General features: G+C 31.3%; 1 protein-coding gene across 1 annotated transcript; it reads right to left on the bottom strand.

Annotated features, from left to right (window-relative positions):
- Nucleotides 1-9,374: 9,374 nt before the first annotated feature.
- Nucleotides 9,375-14,421, bottom strand: LOC131627708 (uncharacterized). The gene is made up of 9 exons (XM_058898546.1): nt 13,819-14,421; nt 13,547-13,733; nt 10,950-11,083; nt 10,723-10,835; nt 10,394-10,628; nt 10,118-10,273; nt 9,951-10,030; nt 9,815-9,864; nt 9,375-9,683 (listed from the first exon to the last, which is right to left on the bottom strand). Exons 1-9 carry the CDS (start codon nt 14,152-14,154, stop codon nt 9,547-9,549), a joined length of 1,428 nt encoding a protein of 475 aa, XP_058754529.1. The 5' UTR covers nt 14,155-14,421; the 3' UTR covers nt 9,375-9,546.
- Between the last annotated feature and the right edge of the window lie 231 nt (nt 14,422-14,652).

Here is a 14,652-nt window from a genome sequence, read left to right as displayed (position 1 = left end):
TCACATACTTCCTTGTCAGTATTACAACTAAAATAAAGGTACTCTATAATTCTTAATGCACTTATAATCAAGTACCTGGATTTAAAACTTAGTTTTACTTTTCTCTTATCTCATATAGTCTATAGATTACTGGGTTTATTTACTACTTCACTATTAACAAAGTGAGTTGGAACAAATGGACCATTTATAAAAAATATTCCATAATTTAAAGTTAATAGCTTCAAAATATTTTTTTATTCTCTTTTTACATATATCAAACATTTCACCATTAAACGGTGGAGGTGTATTCATAAGAATCGTTTGTTAAAAGCATAAGCGGTTGAAGTTGTTATGCTACCTTCTATTATGACTACGTTGGACATATGACTCCACACATAAGAGGGGTGAATTGTGGGGATTTCTAAAACGATAGTTTAAAAATAATTTTTTTCATTTTTGGAGTTCAAAAATATTTTTGAAAAAAATATTTGAACAATAGTAACAAAAAATAAATATGCGGAAAATAAATAGATAAGGGTAAAGAGACGACACCAGAAATTATAAAAGTTCGATCTAAATGAAATGATATATATATATATATATATATATATATATATATATATATATATATATATATATATATATATATATATATATATATATATATATATATATATATATATATATATATATATATTTACATACACACACACGTGCGCGAAGCCTCTAGAGATTTTATTGTGTAAACCTTACACAAAATCAATGGAGATTGCCTTTAGTAAAATTCAGAGCCAACTATTTCCAAAAGCTCAACCGCATTTCAATTTGATTAAGGCTACAATCAATTAGATAATCAAATCTTCAAGGAATTTTTTTTACAAATTTCATCGTTGCGGGAATTTGATTTACTTGAAAAATGAAGTTTTAATAAGATAGGATTTTTAAATATGTGTGCCACGGTGTTCTTATCAATTGGACTTTTTCTGTTTGGCCTATTTGATGCTTTTAGAACCTTGTGCTGAATTTAGCTTTGGATTTCTTAGTTTTTACACCATTAGGCAACTAATTTACACCCTTTTCTTTAAAACACTAAAGAACTCATCTACTTGGTTAGCAAAAATATTTTAAATTATGAAGAAAAAAATTAAACACGCTATCTTAAAGGATTAATCAAATGTTTTCGATCATTCAACTTTAAAATAGTGTTCTATCTCAATTATCAAGAAAACTTGATAAAACCTGCCTGTTTCGAGGGAATGCCAACATAATGTGACATGTCTTTCTCTACGGATAATTTGATACTAGAGTTGGTGAAACAACGATGTAGATAAGTTCAACACAGACTTATCAGCTCAATCCATTAAGAGGTTAGAAGATCATCATAGATTAGAGATGTGGAGACCATCCTCAACAAGAGACTTGTTTTAATCACGGTTATTGATATTACTCATTAGTGAATATCCATGAATCATAGACTTAAAATAAAAACCTATTGTATACTTGATATACTCGAGAGTATACCCTTTGCTTTGCAAAGCCTCATTTAATATACGCTAAGACTTCACACGATCTGCAAAGCATCCTTGCAAATATATACTAGGGTTTCACCTTTGGTACCAAAATTTTCTTGGGTCCTAGCGCGTTAGTGGTTATAGAAGGTCTATGGTTACTACCTTTAGACCTTTTCAATTTATCAAAACAAAATGGATCTAAATGGACAAATATATTACAATGACATAATTTATAAATAAGTCGATTCATTTTTTTATTTACTTCTATAATACGTGCTCTAGTGGTTGTAAAACCTAGTCCACTTTAATTTAAGGAAGACTTTTAAATTGATAAGATCAAGTCAAGCTTTTATTCCCCCTTAGGAAATTTAATTAGGGTTTCATGAAAATATGTGACTTCTTTTTTCATCGAGACACAAATCTCACATGTTCTAGCTGAGTTTCAAATATTCGCTATTTCAAACTTAAGTGTTTCATTACACTTTTCAAGAACCTCTAGATAATCCTTAATGTCTAAGTTACGCTTTTTAATCTTATCATTTTCTTCAATGTGCTTATAACTAAGCTTAAACAAGTGTTTGTAAGATAGATTTGTTACCTCATGATCATCTTCCTCGTGAGATACTTCCAAGACGACTTCATCTTATTCCTTGAAAGATGATTCTTCAAAAGTTCTTCTAGAGGTTGTCTCTTCTTCATTTGTGGTGGCTTTTTCTCTCTTCTTATTTCGAAGATTTAAATAGTTGTTGATTCCTCTTCACATCCTCCCACAAATGAAGCTCCTCCATTTGATGTTGAATTCTCTGAAGATCATTCAACTACTTATATTGTTCTTTTGAAGGAAACCACAAGAGTTGTTTTGAAAAAGTTAGATGAATACATGGAAGACTATTTAAGCTTTGAGCTTATGCCTTATGAATAATTTCTAAATTTACAAAACCACTTATGAATAAAACACTCATTTTCTTTGCCTTGCGTGTTCATTTTCTCTTGAATAAAATTTTAAATCTCACTTTCCATAGTTCAAACCTATCACCATAAAATGATGGAGGTGTGTTTAGGAAAGATCTCTTGTTAGAGAAAGTGTTGGAAGTCATCTTCCTCGTGAGACGATTAGTCTTTGAACATGAGTTAGGGTTGGAAGTCTTGTTAGAAAAAGTGTTGGAAGTCATCTTCCACTTTTGAAAATATGAATCAACACACAATAGAGAATATGAATTATGGGGGTTTATGAAGAGAAAGGTCGGAAAGTTCTAGAGTGAGAGAGATTAGGATAGAGACATGATTGTTAAAATGAGAAGTTTATGAGGATTTTTCATTTCAATAAAAATTTTCCCTTCCATTGATCTTGGACACATGGCACGATAATGGCCCCTAATCCAATTGACTTCTTCAGTCAACTAAAGGGTTGGGTAAGCTCCCACACCTAAACCTCTTGTGTGTGTGTCATCTCTTTGATCTCCTTTTACTGGAAGGTCATTAGATCCTACACCTGTAAGGTAATTCAATTAGGTTGACTTTTGAGTTGGTTGGCAAGGCTATTGGGCCTTCACCTACTCATTCCTACACCACCTTGGGTTTTGTTAACACCCCTCTGACTTTCTTTTGTGGCCTTTATTTTATTTCTTTGGCCCATTTTTCTTTAGTTTCTTGTTTTTTATTGTTTGCTTCATTTTCATTTTTTATGATGATTTTAGTTTATTTTAGTGTTAATGTTTCATATTAGTTTTATCTTTAATTTTAACATTATATTAACATAATATTTATAATTAATTTAAGAATTAGAAATAAAATTAACTATTTCACAAAAAGAATAAAAAATACTTGATCTAACATCAACCTATTTTTCAAATTAATTTAAGAGTGAAGACCCATTTTGGTCCCTCACAAAAACTACAGAACCCAAATTAGTCCTCCACAAAAAATAGGACCCGATTTAATCCCTTACAAAATATAACCGGGTCATATTAGTCCTTCTGAGGATATTTTTTTCAAACCGGTTTTTTCTTCTACTTTTAAACCGTGACTGGACCGCCAAGTCGTATTTTATTTTACATTTTTCATATTTTAAATACTAAATTGATTTTTATTTTTAATTTTGATTTTATTTTTAAACAATTCAGATTTTAAAATACAAAAAAAAGATCAGATTTGTTCTGAAAAGGAATCGAACTTAAGACATTTAGGTCACATCCTATGCCTTTACCACTATGCCAAAGTACACTTGTGACAAATAATTTGCATGATTTATAGTAATATTAAACAATTCTAAATTTAAAATATAAAATATAAAATTTGTACTCATGAGGTCTCAAACTCAAGTCCCTTCAAATTTAATGATAGTCACTTCACTGTACTGTAAATATGAAAAGTGATTTAAGAGCGGGTGAATCAGTTAGATTAATCGGTATTAGTGAATTTCTCTCGATTATGAATGTTAGCAATATTGTTCTAATTTTTTCGAAATTGTTATAATAGTTTCAAAAAAATCAAAACATTGTTAACATTCATTATCAAGAAAAATTCACTAATATCAATTAATCTAATTCATGCAACCCCTCTTAGATTACTTTTCATATTTACAATAAAGTGACTATCATTAAATTTGAAGGGACTTGAGTTTGAGACCTCATGGGTACAAATTTTATATTTTATATTTTAAATTTAGAATTGTTTAATATTACTATAAATCATGCAAATTATTTGTCACAAGTGTACGTTGGCATAGTGGTAAAGGCATAGGATGTGACCTAAATGTCCTTTTCAGAACAAATCTTTTTTTTTTTGTATTTTAAAATCTGAATTGTTTAAAAATAAAATCAAAATTAAAAATAAAAATCAATTTAGTATTTAAAATATGAAAAATGAAAAATAAAATACGACTTGGCGGTCCAGTCACGGTTTAAAAGTAGAAGAAAAAACCGGTTTGAAAAAAATATCCCCAGAAGGACTAATATGACCCGGTTATATTTTGTAAGAGATTAAATCGGGTCCTATTTTTTGTGGAGGACTAATTTGAGTTCTGTAGTTTTTGTGAGGGACCAAAATGGGTCTTCACTCTTAATTTAATCAAATGCAATGCAAATTCCTAATTCAACGTCAAGTTCATTTTCCAATTAATTCAAGTCTTTTCATAATTATTTAAAATACTTGATCCAATGTCAAGTTGTTTTAAAATTAAATGCTTTCAAATTTTGTCATAATAAACTCGAAAGATAAATGACAATTGGATGCACATCCTTTTGAAACGGTAACACTGTGAGAGATGTTTGATTCTTCTTCTCTCTCTTCTATGTATTTTTCGTTGTTGGGGTTTGCATGTAAGTTTACTTATATTGTAGGAGATGATATTGCTGGGGTCTACACACATGAGCACTGATGTGAGAGATACATAATGATATTGATGAGTATTTTAGGTTGCTTATAAATGATCGATAGATTTAAATCTTTGACGAGTATATAAATTCAAAAGCTTGATAAGTTTTCTATTATCTAAAGAATGCAGCTATTAATTCAAATGGATATATAAAAGTGAGATGCTCTTTGTTATTTCATTTTTTGATATGTTGAATTTTAATTTATAGGAAAGCTATTATCTTCATTAATGTCCAAAATAATTTTTTTCACCATCTATTTAATCACTTTGCCATTGTTTTAGTGTCATATACCGTCTCTTTTATTTTACACACAAAAAAAAAACTATATAAGAGAGGCAAGATTTTGACCAATATTGCAAATAAGTTTTTCTAAATTATATTACCTTAAGAAACAAACTCAACATTTGAATTTCAATAACAATGCATATAATAGACCAAGAGAAAAAGGAATATGGACCGACTGTAGAAAATATTTTTAGACTGTCAACTAATTACAAATATGTATTCAATTAAAACACAATTTTAATTTAAAAAAACTAATATCATATAACAATTGTAAAAATTTTGATTGATTGTATGTATAAAATTAGTTTACATTGTCAGTATCTTTAAACTCATAGAAAAAACTTAAACACTAAAATATCACTTTTCTTGATATGAAATGTTTTTTTTTCTCTCTTTCTTTAAGAGTAAATACACAAGACAAGACCATATTTTGCACCAATGACGTGTTTCTTTTATGTTAAAAAAACTGCAATTACCGTTTTAAAATCAAAGGTACTATTAATTTTTTTCAAGAATGTGCCTATTGGAATAAAGAAACTGCCAATTAAAAGTTAATAAAAACTGAAATTGTTAAATGGGTAGTAAGAGTAGTAATGTGTAAAAGATTTTAATTAAATTTAAACAAAACGTATTTTAAGTACTTTGCTGTTATATGTTGTTATAGATTATTAGTCAATATTATTTCACTTAATTATTTATTTATTTTGCTTCATATTAAATGATTTCTTTCGTTGAAACAAAAAAAAAAATCTTTTATCCTAGAGATTTTTCTTATAAATAGAACACAATAGTAACTTATAGAGTATCTGTAATTTTTCCATCTTCCATAGAACATGGCTATGTATATCAACTGCATGTTCTTTTTCATTGCAATTCTATTCATTGCTTCCATTTCAGCTCAAGGTAATTACATTTTTATTGAACTCCAACAAAAATAATACCTTTTTTTTTTCTCAATTTATTTTGTATTTTTTAGAACAATATGTGTTGATACGTAGTTCTAACAAGACAATATTGATTGCAGCCAACCTCCCTCTTATGCATTGCTATGGCAAAGGAGTGCATTGTTCAAGTAAAGAGGATTGTTTTAATTATTGTAAATCATTGAAGTATCCTGGAGGTGGAGCTTGTCTTGAAGATCGCTGTTGTTGTTCACCTTGGAAGCACAATAATTAATTCTTACTTGTTTGTATCAAAACAAGTGGAATATGTAAATTGATTTCTCTTTTAAATAAAATTGTTAGTTTTTTTTTTTTTTATAATAATAGTTCATTTGTTTTATGTTAAATATTGTTTTAAAATTTTTAAAAAAATTATGGTTTAAATTTCCGTTAAATAAATATGGTATGTACATTTTGATATCAACTCATTTTACAATATTATTTTTTTTAAGAGGAAAATAAAATACATTATAGAAATAGGAATGTATTATCGGCCAAAGTATAAAGTATAAGGAAACTTCGACAAAAGGTACAAGTACAGCCAATTTCGGGATAAACCAACAAAATACAACAAGATACTTCTTCCATTCTCTTTTATAAGCAAATTTTATTTTATAAGTTTATTCAATAAATAATATATCGAGTCTCTCTTTTATAAGCAAATTTTACATTTTTATTCATTCAATAAATAATATATCGAGTCTATATGTAGTCCAAATACGTCGTTTATTGTATTAATCTAAAAATAAAATTCGCTTATAGAAGAGGATGGAGAGAGTAGACAAGTAAATGCCCAATTATTAATTCTTATTTGTTTGGATCGAAATCAAGTGGAATATATATTGGTGTGTACATACTAATCGCAATTTATTATACAGTGCAGTGGCGGAGCCAGAAATTTTATGCAGCCTGGGCAAAAAATTTACACCATTGATTACTCATCTGTTTTAATTTTCACACCCTATTTTTACTAATTTTGCCCCTAATTTTACCCCTGAGTTGTCTAAAAATTGACTATTAAATAGGGGGAATACAAAGAAAATAGGGGTTGAGCCCGGGCGCTTGCCCGGGCTAGCTGGGCCTTGGCTCCGCCCCTGATACAGTGCAATTATTTTAGTTTTTTTCTTGGAGAAAAGTTTAATTCATATCATAATAATAATAATAATAATAATAATAATAATAATAATAATAATAATAATAATAATAATAATAATAATAATAATAATAATAGTAAGTTGATAATTAAAAGGATTATGGACATGAGGGATATTGTAATGCAAGTGCCAGTGGACTGGAATCATATGCTAGCTCATAACAGATTTAACATGACTAAGCTTTATAGGGTGTTAAGTGATAGGCCTGATAATGTGGATTGGAGATATCTTTTTTATCAGCTATGCCTCGAGCTCAATTTATTACTTGGCTCATTTGTCATGGGAAGACCGATACACAGTGTGGTTTATGCAGGAGCAGTGAAGATAGCAGATCTCACCTCTTCTTTGAATGTCCCTCTAATTCTGATACTTGGAAACAGGTCCTGAAGTGGTTGAACTATGATCACTTACCTCTGCCCTGGAATGGAGAAATTCAGTGGATATTGCAGGAGATTTCGAGGAAGGGTAGCAAAGCTAAGCTACTTAAAATGGCGTTTTCTGAAGCTCTCTATGCCTTATGGAGTAGGAGGAACAATATTGTTTTTAATCATACCAATAGTATAGACCATGTAAATATCATTATAGATGCTATAGTTTACAAGAGTTGGGCTTTTAGGAAGCTTAGAGGTTATACGGCCCAATTATTACTATAAACTAGGTTTTGGCCATTGGACTTTTTTTGTATTATTTAACCTGTGAGTATTAATAAAAATAAAATATCCTTTCTTTCAAAAAAAAATAAAAATAATAATAATATTAAGTTGATAATACATGTTAAAATATCAGTAAAATATGAAAACTAACTAGAGATAGAGTCACCATTGTCCATGCATGTTAGTCTTTAATACATGTTAATATATATATATATATATATATATATATATATATATATATATATATATATATATATATATATATATATATATATATATATATATGTCATATTCAAAGTCTCAATAAAACTTAATTAGCAAGTAAATATTTAGGAAAAGGAAAATGATACTCTTTTATTAATTAAAATTGATAATAATTCAAAGTACAAAGGAAACTTTCATACTTAAAATAGAACGGAAAGCACGAAATAACAAGAAATCAAACACACTAACACATAAGTGAGACTATTCAAGTATCATCATCCTTGAGATTATTTTCTTGATCTTCTCCATATCTTTGGCTATGTTCTGACATATCTGCAAAACTTTGTTGATCTTTGTGTCTTCTACTTCTTATAGATTATATTCTTCCTGTATTATTTGGTCATCATGTAGTACTCCACGTTTGACTAGAATCTTTATCTCTTTGAGCGCAATATATGTGATCATATGGTTTGCTGAGTCTACATCTTCGTCCAAGGTATCAATTTTGAAGGTTGCTAAGAGTTTGGTGATCATTGATCCATAAGGGAGTCTTGTTGGATGGTTCTCTTTGGAGAGAATCATGTGGTGAAAAGCTCCTTCTACACACTTTGTTGGAACTTCTTCGATTAAAAGCCAGAGGGGTCCAGCATCTTCTCTAATAATGTAATTATGGTTCACACTGTTTGAAAAGAGGATTCTAGTTTGAAGGTATGGAATGATGTTGACCTTTGATTTTAAGTGGGTTGATTTGAAGGAGAACTTTCTTTCAAATTCACCCTCATCTTCCTCGCCAAATTCACAAATAGAAGTGGAAGATGAAGTGTCAAATGAACCTAAACCCCCAACGCATAAGATAAGGTCAGCATGGATGCAAAATCATGAGAATAGTGGAGTTGATAAAATTGATGATCCAATTGCTCATTTTAATTTATATCATTGTTTTTCACGGTGCCATCAAAGAGATAAAATGCTATAAGGCCATGGATGAATAGGTTAATGCATTAGAGAAAAATAACACTTAGGAATTATTAACGAATATTTCATAGGGACATAAGCCTATTCGAGTAAAATGGGTGTATGAGACAAAGCTCAATGCAGATGGTAAGGAGGATAAACACATGTCTCCACTAGTAGTTAAAGTCTATAAGCCATAATATGAGGTTGATTATAAAAATGTGAATAATATGAGGTAAAGTTGTCTTCAAAAATGTCATCTTTCTAATGGGTCATTACCATTCATTAGCATTATTCAAAAAATAAAAACATTCACTGGCAAAAATAACATTGGTTTAAATTGGTGACAGGAAAAAAACACATTAATGTAAATTATTCGTAATTAAAACTAATGTTCCTTGACAATATACCACCACTTCCTGTGTAAACTCGGAAGCAATCTTGGAAAATATTAATCTTTTTTCATCCTATATCATTATTCTAGAATTTCAATGCCCTACTGCATCAATATCAGCATAATATTGTTTAATCCATCCATGCATAATCTCCACCTCTTTCCTCCTTTGCTCAGTCAACCAATTTGAATCACTTTCACTTGCAACCATAAGATCCATACAGTGAGTTCCTGAAAAATTAATATTTATAAAACATATTCGGAATAAATTGGTTTACATTTCGATATATAAAATCATAAGAATTACTTCTGAACTCTTAATACTGCTTCAATTTACTCTTATAATACAAATTCATACATACCATTGACGGTAGTAAGCGCAACGAGACTATCGGATAAGTTTTTTAGAACTCTGAAATATGTAAAAGTCACATAGTTAGTTTTAACGCATTCTACTAAAAGAATCAAGATGAATTTACTTTTTTGAATTTTCATTACCCGGCACTACTATAAGGATCTCTAAGTCCATTTGAAAATATGATGTTGCTACCAAATCTTCGAAAAACCAACTTCATATTCTGCATAATTCACAAAATAATATAATCATAATATTGAAACTGATATTTAAATACTTTTTTAATGAATTTTGATATAGAACAACTTACATGACCTCCATAGTAAGTAGTGATCCAATGAGGTCGAGGTGAGACTCCAAACTTTTTCTTGCACTTCTTAGCATAGTTTTTGAAGCTGAAAGGCATAGGTTGAAACATGGTTGAATTTCCTTTTATGCCGGTAGGCATCACTATCTCAGTGCATCTCTGAATGCATAATAATTCATAACATTAATTCATAACATTTTTAATTCCACAAAGATAAGTGCTAGAAAATTGAAATAATATAAAGAGAACTTTCAATAATTATTTATGTATATTATATACCTGCCACTCATAAACATTAAATGTGTCTTCCATATACTTATCGGCATTAGTAGTACATCTCTTGTTTCCCTGAAAAGCAACAACACCTCCATATATCCTACTGAGGATATCGCTTCCAAAAGCAGCTTCATCAATACCCTTACAGATATCCATGACTAGAGGATAATCAAATTGGGCTGAGTAGAAATATTGGCTCTTCAGGTTATTTTTTAACTCATCATGTTGCTCCAAAGGACTGCAAGAAAGAACAGTTTGATTAAGTTTAACTGAATTTAAATCATAGCTCACACAAAAGAGGAAGAAAATAAATGAAAATATTATTTTTTTACTAGCAAGTGTTGAATCTCTGGCTTAGAATGGAAAGACCATTTCTCTGAGACGCTACTTTGTCGATTTCAGACCAAGAGTTCCGAATAAATTTATAGCATGTCTCACTCGCTTCCTGCATGCCAATAATGAATTTAAAGTCAAGTCATCTTAACTAACTATGTTTTTCATATAAAATACATTAATCAAATAACATAAAAGATAAAAAAAAGAAGTTATAGTGAGTTACTTTAAAATCCCTTGTAACAACATCATAATAGGCACTTTGAGGTGTGATATTGTCGAAGTATAGGAGTGGAGCCGATGATGCCAGTGCCCCAATGGCCACATGGGGATATTTCAGCCTAAACCATGCAGCAAGCACTGCATAATTAACAAATATATAACATTAAGTAAGACAACACCTTATATACAAGACTACCTCATTCCACAGAATTCAAACCTACAGGCAATTATATTCCCATTTTAAACACCAACTGAAACACCTTAACAGCCATCCACATCAACAATAAACACACCACCCATGCAATCAAAAAATACAAAATCACAGGATCCACACCAAAACTAAACCCACCAATCTGATACAAGCCTGGCCCGCCCACCAGCTAGCAGCTGTGGGCTGAGACATAACAGCCGGACAATACAACCAGATAGCACAACTGCAGAAGAGCCTAGAGCCTCCAAGGCTTCAAGCTCCTCGCCCATGTAGCAGCGGCAACCTACAAACACGTATTGACCCAGCTAGACTGCAGACTTCAAATCCCAACAAAATGTCCGCATCCATATAACCAAAACCAAAACAACTGTGACTGACCTAAGACTACTTGAAATAAGATAAAAAAATGAGAGGAATCAGTGCACCAGAGCAGAATACTTGGAGGGTAGACTGCAACAGGATCTGCTGCTGCTACATTCAAATAGCGATTGCTAAGCCAGTCTGCAGATAAACAAAAACTTTACAGAAATAAACAGCGCAGTAGCTTGGGTTCTTCTGATTCAGCAAAATTAAACCCTAAACCGAAATAGTTAGTTTAATCCCCTCATACATGCATTTCAAATTAACAGATTTTCTGTGTAACCAGTTACATGACGTTTGCTTTACCTCCTCAACCAATTTATCTATGCAGATAGTTGTGATAAATCTTATCCTCCCTTGCTCTCCAAGTTATCCAAAAACAAGCACTGCAAATAACCCCAGCCACTTAAGCCTTCAAATTGGTCTAATTGAGCTTCACTATTATTTTGGAATGTCATGTTAATATCCTAGCCAACGATACTCAAACAGAAGATGAGCTACCAATTTCATTTTAACGCAATCACTAACACATCCCACCCCATTGTTGAATATGACATCGTTTCGTTGTTTCCAAATACACCAGCGTGTTGCTGCCCAAATTACTCCCACTCTCCTTGACGAGCAGTCTCTTTTCAAGGTCCCCACCATTTGCAACAAGTGATTACAGCAAGATGTTTCTCCCAATTGTACAATCCCCAACCATGCATATATCTTGAGCCACACTCCTTTAGCTATGGTGCAATTAAGAAACAGGTGGTGTATCTCTTCCAACTCCAAACACCCAAACGCACAGAAAGAATTCTCGTTATCCTCTAATATACCTCTGTTGACAAGCTAATATATTGTTGCAAGTCTATTCTTAATCAATCTCCACGCAAAGATTTTTACCTTCGACGGTATCCAAGAATTCCACACTACATTCCATGCTTCTTTATTATTAGGGGCATTTACCTCTACGGTTGAATCCTGGATTAACTTTCTGTAGTATTCCCGAACCATAAATTCTCCCAAGCCATCCAACGGCCAAACAAAGACATCCTTGTCGAATCTTTTCGGTTCTACTTCTGCCAGAATTTCTTTCAGCTCCACCAGTTCCTCTCTTGCCACCTGGTTCTGGACAGAATCATCAACATCCAACATCCAGTGCCAATCATTTTCCTTTCTTGCCACCTGATATTAAAACCTTATATATACGTCTCTTTTACTGTGTATCCTTGCTAATTTCCATCCATCCGCACCCACCGGTCTTCCTCGATATCTTTAAATTTCACTCCTTCCAAGCCATTGCTCAAGGCGATTAAATCTTCAACCTCATCCCGATTTAACTCTTAAATCTCCACTAGTTCTTCCCATTCTCCATAACTCTAAAATCACCTACTTTCTTATTTTTATAGTTAGAAAGCAAAAACAAACCTATCACTCCAGAAGATAGTATGGCGACCATTACCAATAACTTGACCTGTTCTTGAAGATAACCAACTATAATGAAAATTCCAAGGTCTGGACACGTTCGAAATTTTCATTACCAATAACTTAACCTGTTCTTGAAGATAACCAACCATTACCAATAACTTAACCTGTTCTTGAAGATAACCACCTTAGCCCGCTACCTAGACTTAATCCTCGTGTTTTTTATTCCTATGCCTCCTTCCTCTATCAGTCTACAAACATTATCCCACTCCAGTTAATTTTCCTCTCCTCCTCACTACTCCCACCTCACAGGAATTGTTTACACTCTGAGCAATTACATGCACTGTGTTTTCATTTAAGTATAGATATTGTTAGCCACCAATGCACTGTGTTTTCATTTAAGTATAGATATTATTAGCCACCAATGCAATGTGTTTTCATTTAAGTATAGATATTATTAGCCACCAATGCAATGTGTTTTTTCATACAGTATGTAATAAAGATGGAATAAGAAGACAACATAATCGACAATCAATGTTAAAAATAATGTTATCAATTTATAAAAGTCATATAGACAACAAAATTGAAGAATTTAAAATAAGGGGGTTTTAGAAACTAACTTCCGCCATACGATCCTCCCATCACGATTACAGGCGACTCTTGAGCATGTAATGAATTCTTTAAATCTATGAGCACGGCCGCGTAATCTGCTAGGGCTTGTTCTGAGTTTAAATAGCCCAATGTATTTGCATTCTTGTATGCCTTGTCCTTTGATCCAAAGGGAACCGAGTTACCGTAGTAGCGATGCTAACGAGAAAATTAGAAGTAACATCAGAATGTGTAAAACCAAGATCATCATTGAGTAATAAAGAAACAGTTTCATATTTACTACCTCAATGTACACCAGTAAAGCATTCAAGGATGCAGCATAATCAGTCAAAAACTCTTCATCTGGCATTTCCATTTCACTTTCTGCTCCCAAATAGACAAGTATTGGGGCACTAGAATTAGCACCACCCCAATACTTGAAGTTTACATAATATCTTTGTTTAAACTTTGTATAACTTTTTGGAAGATAGTTAAAATGATCCAAAGTTTGTTTGAAAAAAAATAATTTAACATCTTCATTTGAAGTGAGGGTTGTTTTGGATTTAGAAGGTGGACTAGACAACGAGTTTGTGGCTACCAAGAAGTAAACGAAGAAGATGAAAAGAAGATGAAAAACCATTGCCACTGATTTGAAGCTTCAAGAATGAAAGTTTATATTTTTATTGGAAACTCTTTATTTTGAAGCTTCAAGCATGAAAATGTATCTTTGAAGAACCATTGCAACGGATGATTTGAAGCTTCAAGAATGAAAATGGGGAGGAGATTTGCTGCCTTTACTAATGTGTGCCTGTGATGCCTTTAGTTCATTTAGGAGACAAATAAATAATAAAAAGAATGTTTTGATGAGGGAGAAAGAATGGTTTAGAAAGAGAAAGAGGAAAAGTTATGAAGGGCACTAAAATTGAAAGGAAGCGTATCCTTGTGGACTAAGTTTATATTGAAAATTCTCTGTTCTTTTTTACTAAATCATTCTCTCTATCTCTTTAATTAACATTTTTTATTATATTATTTTATAATTTTTAATTAGATGCTCAGAAAAGAAATCCTAACTTTTATAACTGAATTTGTTTTAAGCACAATAATAAATATTCTAGAGTTTAATTTGGTATGAACCAAT

The sequence above is a fragment of the Vicia villosa genome, unplaced genomic scaffold, assembly GCF_029867415.1.
Source record: "Vicia villosa cultivar HV-30 ecotype Madison, WI unplaced genomic scaffold, Vvil1.0 ctg.000397F_1_1, whole genome shotgun sequence".
Taxonomy (NCBI): domain Eukaryota; kingdom Viridiplantae; phylum Streptophyta; class Magnoliopsida; order Fabales; family Fabaceae; genus Vicia; species Vicia villosa.
This window is presented reverse-complemented; position numbering and strand designations above follow the sequence as displayed.

Excerpts from the sequence above, each read along its gene's own strand:
- LOC131627708 (XM_058898546.1), bottom strand. The coding sequence starts at position 14,154 with ATGGTTTTTCATCTTCTTTTCATCTTCTTCGTTTACTTCTTGGTAGCC. Across the intron at positions 10,629-10,722 it reads CAGAGATTCAACACTTGCTA|TCCTTTGGAGCAACATGATG; the intron begins GTAAAAAAATAA and ends TCTTTCTTGCAG. Across the intron at positions 10,031-10,117 it reads CTACTTACTATGGAGGTCAT|AATATGAAGTTGGTTTTTCG; the intron begins GTAAGTTGTTCT and ends TGAATTATGCAG.